At 30.9% G+C, this 12,364-nt stretch overlaps 1 protein-coding gene across 3 annotated transcripts in view; it reads right to left on the bottom strand.

Annotated features, from left to right (window-relative positions):
* The window catches only part of TBCK (TBC1 domain containing kinase), a 231,332-nt gene that overhangs the window by 141,285 nt on the left and 77,683 nt on the right, over positions 1-12,364 (bottom strand). For all 3 annotated transcript variants that reach the window (XM_081303185.1, XM_081303183.1, XM_081303184.1), the window contains exons 15-19: positions 9,903-10,001; positions 8,479-8,541; positions 7,653-7,779; positions 6,060-6,110; positions 4,594-4,677 (exon numbers count right to left, since the gene is read on the bottom strand). In XM_081303185.1, coding sequence (XP_081159311.1) covers positions 4,594-4,677; positions 6,060-6,110; positions 7,653-7,779; positions 8,479-8,541; positions 9,903-10,001 — 424 coding nt within the window. The remainder of the gene's footprint in view (positions 1-4,593; positions 4,678-6,059; positions 6,111-7,652; positions 7,780-8,478; positions 8,542-9,902; positions 10,002-12,364) is intronic.

Below are 12,364 nucleotides of genomic sequence, written 5' to 3'. Positions count from 1 at the left end.
TGATGACTATTCATGTAGGCCAGAATTTTAACTAAATTTATTGTACCTTAAAAAACGTCTTCAGGTAAAAGTAAGGTTAAAAATAGGCTACCATGATTAGATTATTTTTCTATTTATTTATAGAGGCAAAGTATTTTAACTCTTAGGAATAGAAATAGTAAATGTATTTTAGGAAAAACGTTAAATAGAAAATATTTTCTATGTTCTATTAGCATATATTTATAGCAACAATTATTTTTTTCAGAGAACAATTTATGTCACTACTGTATATAGAAAGTTTTAATTTCTGGAAAAACAATTCAAACATTAAGGTGAAAATGCAATTCTATAATTAATTTTTTAACTAATCAGTTTCATATAACTTAAGATTTTCCCCAGAATTTGGCAAAGTGTGTAATAACTACACAAATCAAAAATAATAACCATCTTGAAAATTTAAAGCTTAAAAGAGGAAAAAACAATGCACGGAGACATTAATAAAATGAGAGCTAAATATTGCTACTTCCAAGCCAGAAATAAAAAAAACAAAAAACAAAAAAACATTTTGAAGAAAAGTAAACCATTCTTTCGTGAAACCAACAATCATTGGGCTATTATAATTATCTAGTTCACTGTTTCTATCTTTCCTAACCCACAAAGCAGATCTGACTACTAGCTATTATCAACCATTCTGCACAAAAAAAACCCCCTGTAATCCTCTTCCTTATTCTTTGTCTTAATAAAATCTTTCCTCCTTTTCACCAAGAAACTTCAAACTCATCAAGTATTTCTTCTTTTATGAGACCTTTCCAGACATGCCATCTCTTCTTTCTGCCACAAAAAAAGATCAAGACAAACCCCTCCACATCTTGCGCTGTGATAATATAGTAGTATTACTTATCTGATGACTCAATATTTAGTTACTTTCACATTTACATCCTATATCATGTTATGAAATCTCTTGGGAAAGGACTGAGTGCTATTTATCCTGAGAAGTTCAATTCCATAAGCAGTGTCTGGTACATTGTCAGAGCAATTACTTTCTCAAAAATCAAATTAATCAAAATCATGCCTTTTCCTAATATAATATATGTGATCACTATAAGAATTGAACAAGTGATTTAGGAAAGCTTGTCTATTGTTTCTTGGGAAAATATACATCCTACATTTTTCAGCATAATATTGAATATTAATATTCTTTTCCTTTTAGTCTTTTATCTTTATGGTTTTAAAATAATTCAAACTTAGATTCATTTATAATTAGTTAATTCAAGAGTTCAAACAAAAATTTATAAAAATTACAACAAAAAATAAAACTAGAGGGGGAGGCTGGGGTTCGTGCGAGGTGCTGGGTTCGATCCTAAGCACCACACAAAATAAATAAAATAAAGGCATGTGTCCAACTACAAAAAAAAAAAAAAAAAAAAAAATAGAGGAGAGCATTAGTTTATGAGAAGCTTTTAATTATAATGTTAAAGATTAAATACATTACTGAATAATCAAGTAAATATAAGTCCTTTTGGCCTTTCTGACAAGTGTTTTCTAAATCATATTGTGTATTCAGTATTTCTCTTCTATTTTAACAAATTTAAGAAGATCTTGTATTGCTTATTTGTAACTCAGCCTTTTAACATGTGTTAAAAATCTGTAGAAACTCATCTTTTCCATGTTGGAAATTCTTTTATATATACAACATATATATCCATCTGACACACGAAACAATTTTTGTAAAATAAAATTTTTAGAGGTAAATAAATTCCACATTTTGTAAGAGGAATCTATATGGAGCAAAACAGAAACTTGTATTATAGAAGACTTCTAATTTGGGTCTTTGAGAGCTATTACCTGGCCAGGCAACATCCAACTATGTAATGAATCGTCTAGGCAGTTCCTTTGATAAGCCCTATAGTAATTGTTTGAGTACTCCCCAATATTTTCATCTGATTCAAGTATAGGAATCTACCTTGGCACTGTAAGGCTTGGCAAATATAGAAAAGGATAATGTCCAAGATTTTATAATGAAAGTTCATTAAACATTATGGTTTCATGTTAGCTTTAGAAACAGAAGCATTATATTGTTGACATACTTAACTGTGTGTTAAGAAATTACCATTAGTACTAAATAAATATTAACCTATTTTCTACCCTTAATCTTTTCAGTTTGTCTTTTGTCACATTTGACAGATTTTTCACATTGCTTATTCTCTGAGATCATCTGGTATTGTCCAAGATGTTATTAAAGTCACTCATTTTAGTGATACTATAATCTTCTATTTTAACGGGTTTTTTTGTTTTGTTTTGTTTTGTTTTCCAGTATTGGGAATTTAACCCAAGGCCTCCTATGTACTAGGCAAGCACTCTACCACTGAGCTAGATCTGGTGTTACTGTAATCTTAAAAGAGTACAATGTTAATTCTATAATAAACATCACTGCTCAAATTAATAAGAAAACTATGGGTAAGTGTGGGGCATGTTCCTACTACTAAGGTATAGGGCCACTCTATAGAACTTTACAAAATCTCTGAAGATGGCATTACATGACCTTTGAAGTAGATTGCCTTACTAAATTAAACTACAAGCAAAAAGCAAGTTCTTTCCTATAAAATACATTTCTCCATAATTATAAAAAGTAAAAGCAAAAAATTATGCTTTTTAAAAAACATTCTCATATCAAACCCAACTTTTATATGTAAAAGTCTCTGTGGTAGGAATGTGCAGAGAATTGGGCATATCCATGTCAAATCAAACATTCCTAAATATAAGTCAATAGAGTATACTTTCAAAACTAACACGAAGACATTGAATCATTATTTTAATATCTAGCTCTTATCCACATTGTAAACACAAAGAGATGCATGCATGATTGTGACTTAATTACCTTATAAACACAAAAAAAATTTAAAAGATTTAAATTTTTTTATTATATTCTAATAAAACTGATGCTGTAAAAGTAATTATGAGTGCTGAGCTATTCAGCTATATTCTTTTCCTTTTAGTCTTTTATCTTTTTGTTTATATTTTTCTTTGTTTCTATTTTCCCATTATATTGAACACTGTTATAAGCTGGATGTGAGGTAAAAAGTTTACCAAAAGTTCATTTGTGAGACAATGCAAGAAGGCTCAGAGGAGAAATGGTTGGGTTAAGAGAATCTTAACCCCATCAGTGAATTAATCCCCTGATGGGATTAACCAAATAGTAACTGAAAGCAGATAGAGTGTGACTAGAAGAGGTGGGTCATTGGGGGTGTGTCTTTCGGAGTGTGCTTTTTATATTTGGCAAGTGGACACTCTCTCTCTGTTTCCTGATCATTGTGAGCCCCTTCCTTCCACCACACTTTCACCATGATGTGTAGCCTCAACTAAAGCCCCAAGGAATGAAGCCAAGTGTCTATGGACTAAAACCTCTGAAACTGTGAGCCCTAAAATAAACTTTTCCTCCTCTACTGTTTTTGTCAAGTCTTTTAGTTACAGCAGTGAAAAAGCTGACAAGTAAAAAAAAAAAAAAAAAAAAAAAAAAAAATTAGTAATTGAGACTTCAATTACTAATTGGGATCAGAATTTTGTAAATCTAGTTTTCCTACTTCCTCTCTTCAAACTAAACTACATCAAACCATAAGGATATAAATAAAACCCAGCATGAATTTCAAATTCTTTATAATTGTCATAAAAATAGCAAATAGGAGACTATTTGAGCAGCTTTGTGTTCTGTTCTAAAAGAAATATAAAACCTTAAGAAAATTCCATAACCTTAAAACATTTAGAACCATATTGAAAAGAGAAAACAGCATGTAATACTATGGTAATAATGGCATTAATGTAAAAACAGAAATAATAGTAATATGAACATAAATAAATAAGTAATAGCAGTTACTAAATGTTTCATGTGCTAGGCTTTTAAATTTTTATTATGTTTAATGTTTGTAAGTAATCTTTTCATTTTAGATATGAGGAAAATGACATACAGAGAAACTCTTTTTGTCCTTCCTTAGACAATAAGCAATGAAGCTCAAATTTGAAAAATTTGTTTGATCAGAAAATACAAATTTTTTAACTTCTGCTATGCTAGTTCCAAAAAGGTGTTCATAAAATTATACTAGAAGTTTGAATGCACCTGAAGTTAGCCTAAATGTACTGATAAATTAATTATGCTCTGACTTGTACTCTGAGAGAGAAAATATGTTTTATCGAAGTGAAGAAAGAGGAAGTTTATTTTGGGTGTTTAAGCATTAGGAATGAGATGGATGAGAAGTGTTTTCAATACTTACATTTAAATGCTTTTTAAAGTCTTTCTAATTTACTTTAGGCTTGCTCAATGGTAATACTTCTTATAGAAAATTTTAATTGTTGGAGAGACAAAGAGTAATCGCTAATATTTTTAAACTACCATGCTACATTTTAACTGAATTGAGATCAGATATTAAATAGTCATTTAAAAATATGATTTTTTTTGTGGACTTGAAGGAAAGACTAAACTTTCTCATTTCTCTTTGTAAATTTTAGTGATGGGTCATCACCAAATTTTGTGGGGTCAAAACCATAAACTAAATTGAGTACTGGTTATTTTTGATATAAGTAACTTCCCTGCAAAAAAGATAAGAAAACATATTTGCTTACCTTGTATTACATGTGAGTTGTCTTTCAAGAAGAAATTATATAGGTATTTGGGAATAAAAGCAGACATACACGCATAAGCCAAGGCTAAGAAAGAAAAAGGCAAATAAAATATTGGTTAATAGGGTAAATGATAAGCATTTTTAGCACATATTCTTCAATTCTTCTGTTAAACAATGATTATGGTATTAAGTGCTAGAAATACAAAATTAAGGGGAAGAAAACCTCAGTTCTTTAAAATAGAAAATATTTTAGACAACAAAAGTCTTTTTAAAATATCTCAAATTGATATCATTAATGATATCTACAAATCTTACAATCTTTAATTAATGCTGATGTACACAAGATTGTAAACTTTAGGATTTAGGACTAATAGCTATAACATATTCTTTCAAACTCAGATCCTTTACTATTCTTGGATCAGTATGAGTGATAATTGAATGCATCAAACTAAACATAACAAAAGTTTTAGTCTAATCGGTGAGAAAATCAGAGAATAGCATGTTTTTAAAAGCAGTCTAACACGATATTTCAGTTCTCTTGGAGTATGTTACTGCTACTCAATTCCAGAAATCTATGAATATTCTGATACCAAAAAGAATGTGAGATTACATGTCTAGACATTAATGCTATATACAATTACATGCACTAGATGTGATCTATTATTAGGGATTTGGGATTTGAATCAACTGAATCTAATAAATATTTATTGAAAAATCTATAAAAAGAAAGCAAAGGGGCTGAAAACTAAAACCTGTCATTAACCAAAAGTTATTAAAACATTAATATTTAAGTTACTAGAATACAAAATAGAACAAGGTAAATTTCCTGAAATACAAAATGCTATATAGGTCAGGAAGAATAAGTCTTCATTAAAGAGGTGTGTTTGAGGGCTGGGGATATGGCTCAAGCGGTAGCGCGCTAGCCTGGTGTGCGTGCGGCCCAGGTTCGATCCTCAGCACCACATACAAACAAAAATGTTGTGTCTGCCGAAAACTAAAAAAAAAAAAAAAAAAAATGTTAAAATTCTCTCTCTCTCTCTCTTTAAAAAAAAAAAAAAGAGGTGTGTTTGAACTGACACACTTTGGAGATATAAAATCAAAGAAAAATGCAGCTAGGGAGTTATTAGAAATGCTTTAGAAAGTATCCTTAGACTAAAATTAATCTCTAGAGAGTCAGAATCTTATCTCAAGTTTCATAAAATGGTCACCAATGTAGGTAAGTGAATTTAGAATAACCAGTTCAATTCCCAAAAATCTCTAATCATTGTGTCATTACAACTAAAACTCTCCAGTAATAAATTAATCTTTCACATTCTCTAAAATGAATTTAACAGATTCTTTCACAAAATTTTATAGTATTTACAAAGTAGAATAGAAGAACGTTAAAACAAAAAAAACCTTTAATCTTTCAACCGATTATTTTAGGATAATACTCACAACAATTATTTTCATGATAAAGAGCCTTACCTTCATTATTGAAATTTAGATACAGGAATGGAGCACAAAGTGAGTCAAGACCTAACACAGAAGGGTTGGAACAAAGGAGTCAAATGAATAATCCATTGGAATTGTACACATATACCTCATTCAATTCTCTGCATTACTTCCAAATAGATTAAGCATTTTAAGTATTACCCACCCAGACATGAATTCCTTCATGAGTTATTCTGAGGAATATCTAAGTGTCTGAAAAATGGCAAGTGTCCAAAACAAATAAGTTATTCTTAACAATATTATTATGAGGTAAAAAGCAATATGGCAGTAGAAAAACAAAAATGTCAGAAGGCTTGGAATATGATCCCATCTCTGACACTCTGTGATCTTATCAATTAACATCTTCAGGTATGTTTTCTCATCTAGGAGATGAAGTTTTTGCCTTATGTTCTTTTTCTTTGAAATATTTTTTAAAATCCTTTAAAATTTGTGAAATGAAATACAAACATCTAATATGTTTATTTCACTGATAATAATGCTGTTCATATGTTGTCAAGTTAACAAAATGCACTTAAATTTATCTACAATAGCTAAGGAAGAAATAAAACACCTCTAAAATATACAAACCCAGGAAAAATAACACCTTCATCTAAAGTATGGGAGTAAAAAACAGAAATAGGAAAACATCTATTATATCAAAACATTCAATAAGAGTAGAGAGCATAATACGAATTTCAATTTATTTCACCTTCATAATCCTAATTTAAAATTTTATCATTGTGGGGCACAGTGGTGCATGCCTATAATCCCAGTGGTTTGGGATGCTGAAGCCATAGAATCTCAAAATTTAGGTGTGTATTAAAATAACATGGAATGGGATTCTAATTTATAAATTTTTTAATGACCGTTAAAAATAATAATGGCAAGAGCTAAAAATTAACAAGTAGTTAAAGATTCTAGGGAAAAACGAGGTAATAAGTAAAATGAGCAGTTTGAGGTAATATTTTATGCTTTAATTCCTAATAACTATGATAAACATAAACTAGGGATGATGAATAAACATTTCAACTCATTCCAAAACTATTTATGGCATAATATTATTTTAATATTTGTACAAGTTTAAGATTGTATCTACGGAGCTAGGTGTGGTGGTGCTTGCCTGTAATCCCAGTGCTTGGGAGGTTGAGGGAGGAGGATCATGAATTCAAAGCCATTTTCAGCAAAAGCAAGGCGTTAAGCAACTCAGTGAGACCCTATCTCTAAATAAAATACAAAATAGGGCTGGGGAAGTGGCTCAGTGGCCGAATGCCCCTGAGTTCAACCCCTGCCCCATCCCCACTACAAAAGAAGAAAAAAGAAAAAAAAAAATAAAAGATTGTATCCACAGAGATTGCAAAAACACCAAATATTCCTCATTCCTAGTCAATGTGATTGCAAGTTGTTTAATTTTAAATATGGAGTATTTAAATGATATCTCCCAGGCATTTTGACAAAAGTTTAAAAAAAGATGTTCTCCTATAAACCTTTCTAAAGTGAATCAGAGCTTTAGCACTGACTTTTCTAAAAGCAGAATATTTGATACTTAATTTTACTACTCTAAGGAAAGTTTAATAACTAAAAATTTACCTTGCCAGTACACAAGATCAGGATGAGACACTACCCAAGCTTTTAATACACGTCTAAATTTTGCATGACCTTCTGGTGATGATAATAGCTCATCATACTGATGACAGCGAGGAATATCCACTTCAATCTATAAAAACAGCAAAGCAATAAGGTATAATTATGACAAAGTGATCCCTTATAAACCCATAACCTCATTCCTTAAAGAAGAGTAGAGAGCATAATATGAATTTCAGTTTATTTCACCTTCATAATACTAGTGTCTAAAGTTTAAAATTTTATTATTGCTGGGCACAGTGGTGTATACTTGTAATCCCAGAGGCTTGGGATGTTGAGGCTGGAGAATCGCAAGTTTGGCCTCAGCAAAAGCGAGGCACTGAGCAACTCACTGAAACTCTGTCTCTAAATAAAATATAAAATAGAACGTGGGGTGTGGCTCAGTGGTCAAGTGACCCTTAGTTAAATCCCTGGTACCCCACATCCTCCCAAAATTATACTAATAATCTTCTAGAAGTAACAAAGAAGTTTCATGTTTATCTAAATAAGGGAAGTGGATTTCTTTTGAAAATACATGTATTAACAGTTTTCAAATATATCTTCCTTTATTGCCTTGGCCTAAATAAAGTACCAAATTTTCAGGAACAGAATTATTATCATTTTTCAAAGTGGGTTACTCAACCTAAAGTCCTATAAAATGTTGTTCTAGTCATTAATTTATGAGCATAAGAGGAAGCTGAATATTAATAATGAAAGGAGAAAAATTTCCTCATGCTTTTCTAAAATTTAAATACTAGGCAGAGTTATCTTATGTTACTTAAAAAAAACTTACTTGTCTATCTGTAGGAATTGGAGTATCTTTATCAATTGCATCATACTTGTCATGAATAGCTCCCTGAAAAAAAACAAAATGTTAATATCCTTAATAAAATTGATAATACATGGCAAATATCTCCTATTCTAAATGCTTGGGACCAGAAATGTTTCAGACTTTGGAGTTTTTCTGATTTTTAAATATTGGCATAAATTGTACTGGCTATGTATTGCTAATCTGAAAATTCAAAATCTGAAATTCTCCAAAATATGACTTTTTGAGCAGTGTGTCAGCACTCAAAATTTTTCAGATTTTGGAGCATTTTGTAGAGTTCATATTTTTAAATTGTGGATATGCAACAGGAAAAACCTATTTCTTACAAATATGTATTTTGAAAACCTACCCAATATACGCGTATTCAAATCCAAGTTATACTTTAACTTAAGAGTAATTCTTTATATCTTTAACAAGCAGACTTGTGAACGGTATAGACCAAAAGGTTAAAAAGTTCTGTGTGTTATTTAGATACTAAGTATAACACAGCTTTATCGTTTTTCTATCCATTGTTGACTTTTAAATAGCAAATTTCATAAATAGAAGGGATTTTGGCGGGGGGTGGGGTGTCATAAGAAAAATTTGTTAAAAGTAAACAAAGAAAAATAAAATGGAATATTTCAAAGTAGTAGTATGGTACCTGGAAACAGAAGTTTGGGATGGACTGGATATCATGAATTATAAACATTTGGGACTAATGGGGTCATCTATATTTTTCAGTTTTTTTAATACAGAAAGAATACACGAGTCAACTACTTCAAATTTTGGTCATATTCTATAGGACTGAGCATTAAAAATTCTTACTTTTCTGGCTCATAATCATGATAGAGGAAAAACACAGGGAAATTTGGTGATATTATTTGCTGTATCAATTTCTTTGGGATTTAGACAATCTGACATCAGAAATCCTCTTGGACTTGAGTATTATTACTCTTATAATACTAAAAATTAATATATTACATGGACAATAGACATTCTTGTAAAGTAATCAACTAAATTCAAATAGTTTTATAGACTTCATCAAAGCAATCAAGAATTTTAAAAAAGGAAATTCTTCTAATGTAGTTCCAAAAGGATTAAAAATTTGGGGGGGTCAAACAATTTTCGGTTGTTGGTAATAGATATCTACAGGAAAATAAAGGGAAGACTTTCAGTGAGAACCACTAAATAAAATATTAAATAGCATAAACCCAACAAATACTCAAATATTTTTTCTACTCTCTTCTTCTGTATTCTTTCTGCTTAAAAATAACCAAATATTCTAATGTTCATATTTACTACATAATTTTCTAATAATTTAAAAGCATATATGGAAACACTATCTTTTTAAAAATCTTTTATTAGCACTGTTTATTAATTAATTTCCAACCTTCTCTTTTCTTTTTTACCTCAACTCCCAGAAGAGCAGCCCAGGTTAAACCCCTCATTAGAGGAGGAATGTCAACTCTTGCTTCTTTCCAAATTTGATTTTTTTTATATGGATAAGCCTATGATATAAATAAAGAAATAAAAAAAAGTTCAAAAAATTAAAATCATATCAAGTATTTTTTTCCCATCACAGTGTATTCAAACTAGACATCAATAACTAGAAAAACTCTGGAAACCATACAAATGCATAGAAATTAAACAACATGCTTCTGAATAAACCAATGGATCAATGAGAAAATTAGGAAGAAAATTTAAAGTTCTTCAAAACAAATAACAGAAACAATATAATAAAATCTATGGAAAACAGTAAACACAGTACCAAGAGGGAAGTTTACAGAAATCAATGACTGCACTAAAGAAGCAGAAACACCTCAAATAGACAAGTTATCACCATATCTCAAGGAACTAGGAAAATAAGAACAAAACAAAACAAAAATTAGAAAAGTAACTAATAACGATCAGAGAAGAAACAAATGAAATAGACTAAATGACAATACAAAAAGACTGAGGAAATGAAGAATTGGTTTCTCAAACATATAAACAAAATTGACAAACTCTTAGTGAGATGAAGGGAAAAGTCGAGATGACTCAAAAAATAAAATAAAATGTGAATAAAAGAGATGCTACAATTGATATCGTAGAAATGCAAAAAATCATTAATGATGATTGTAAAAGTTATACTCCCATAAATTTGATAACCTAGAAGAAATGGACAAAATCCTGGGCACAAAACCTTTCCAAAACTGAATTATGAAGACATAGAAAATCTGAAAAAAAAAATCAATAATAGCAAGATTGAATCAATAACAAAAACTCCCCTGCCATTGTAAAACCCAGCCCAGATGTTTGAATTCTACCAAATATTTAAAGAAGAACCAATGCCAATTATTCTCAAAATAAAAAAGAATTCTTCTAAACACATTCTATGAGAACAGTATTACCCTGATATCAAAACCAGACAAGGAAACAAATAAGTAAAACAACAAACCAATATCCTGGATGAAAAAAATCTTCAAATTTCTAGCAAACTGAATCCAAGTGCATATTCAAAATATCCACCAGGATCTTGTGGGATACAACTTAGGGATATAAGGATGGTTCAATATACACAAATTAATTAAGTAAAATACAACTTAGTACCACATTAACAGAATGAAGGACAAAAATCATATGATCATCTCAATATATGAAGAAAAAACATTTGATAAAATACAACATTCCTTCTGTGATTAAAAACCGTGAACATGTTAGGTATAGAAGGAAAGTGCCTCAGGGTAATACTGTCCTCATAATAAAGGCCATATATGTAATAGTTAACATACTGAACAGAAAAATGTTGAAAGCTTTCTTTTTAAGATCTGGAATAAGACCAAGATGTCCACTTTCACTACTTTTATTCAACACAAAACTGAAAGTTCTAGTCAGAGCAACTGTGCAAGAGAAAGAAATAATAACTTTGCAGAATACATGAACCTCTGTTATAGAAAATTTCAAAGACTGCCTAAAAACTATTAAAACTGATAAATGAATTCAGCAAATTTCCAATATATAAAATGAACATACAGTGGGATACCACTTAGTACCCATACAGAACCCAGTAGCATTTCTACCACAGTAAATTATCTGAAAAATAAACTAAAACAGCAATCCCATTTACAACAGCTACAAACAGACAAAACCCCTAGGAATACTTGTGATGAAGACTGAGTCTGAGGTGAGGGCTTCTGATGTCAGCAGAGGTGAAACAAACCCAACCCATAGCCTATTGCTGAAGCTAGCACTTGGGGACATGGTGGGATATCTTATAATGACCACCTTACCTAGTACTGTTTAGGGTGGGTATGGTGAGGGGCATTCAAGAGGGTACAAGTATATGCATCTCATGCCTGCCATCTACACAGGCTTGTCTCCTATGGTACAGACGTGGGTTGGAGAGGTGGCCTGTGACACATGGTGTTACATCAAGGCAGCGTCTCTGCCTTGGTATGTGTGGTGTCCCAGAGGGTTGCATCCACAGCAGCTTGTTGGGCTTCAACTAGCTCAACAGAGCATCATCTCCTTGTCACTCCCCAGAGAGGGGCCACAGCAGGCTGAGGTATCACCATCACAGCTGTAAGATGGCTACCTTCCAAAGCTGTTAATAAAACTACATTAAAAATAAAACCCTAGGAAAAAATTTAACCAAAGAGGTAAAAATATCTCCATAATGAAACTATTAAAAATTAATAAAAGAAATTGAAGAGGACACAAAGGAAAGATATTCTGTGTTCACAGATTGCAAAAATTGATATTATTAATATAGCCATACTATCCAAAGTTAATTTACAGATTCATGCATTCCCTATCCAAATACCCAAAGCAATCTTGAGCAAAAAGAAAAAATATGGATACAATACATGACTTCAAAATATACCAAACCCTG

This window comes from Spermophilus citellus (assembly GCF_964194105.1).
Source record: "Spermophilus citellus genome assembly, chromosome: 8".
NCBI lineage: Eukaryota > Metazoa > Chordata > Mammalia > Rodentia > Sciuridae > Spermophilus > Spermophilus citellus.
This window is presented reverse-complemented; position numbering and strand designations above follow the sequence as displayed.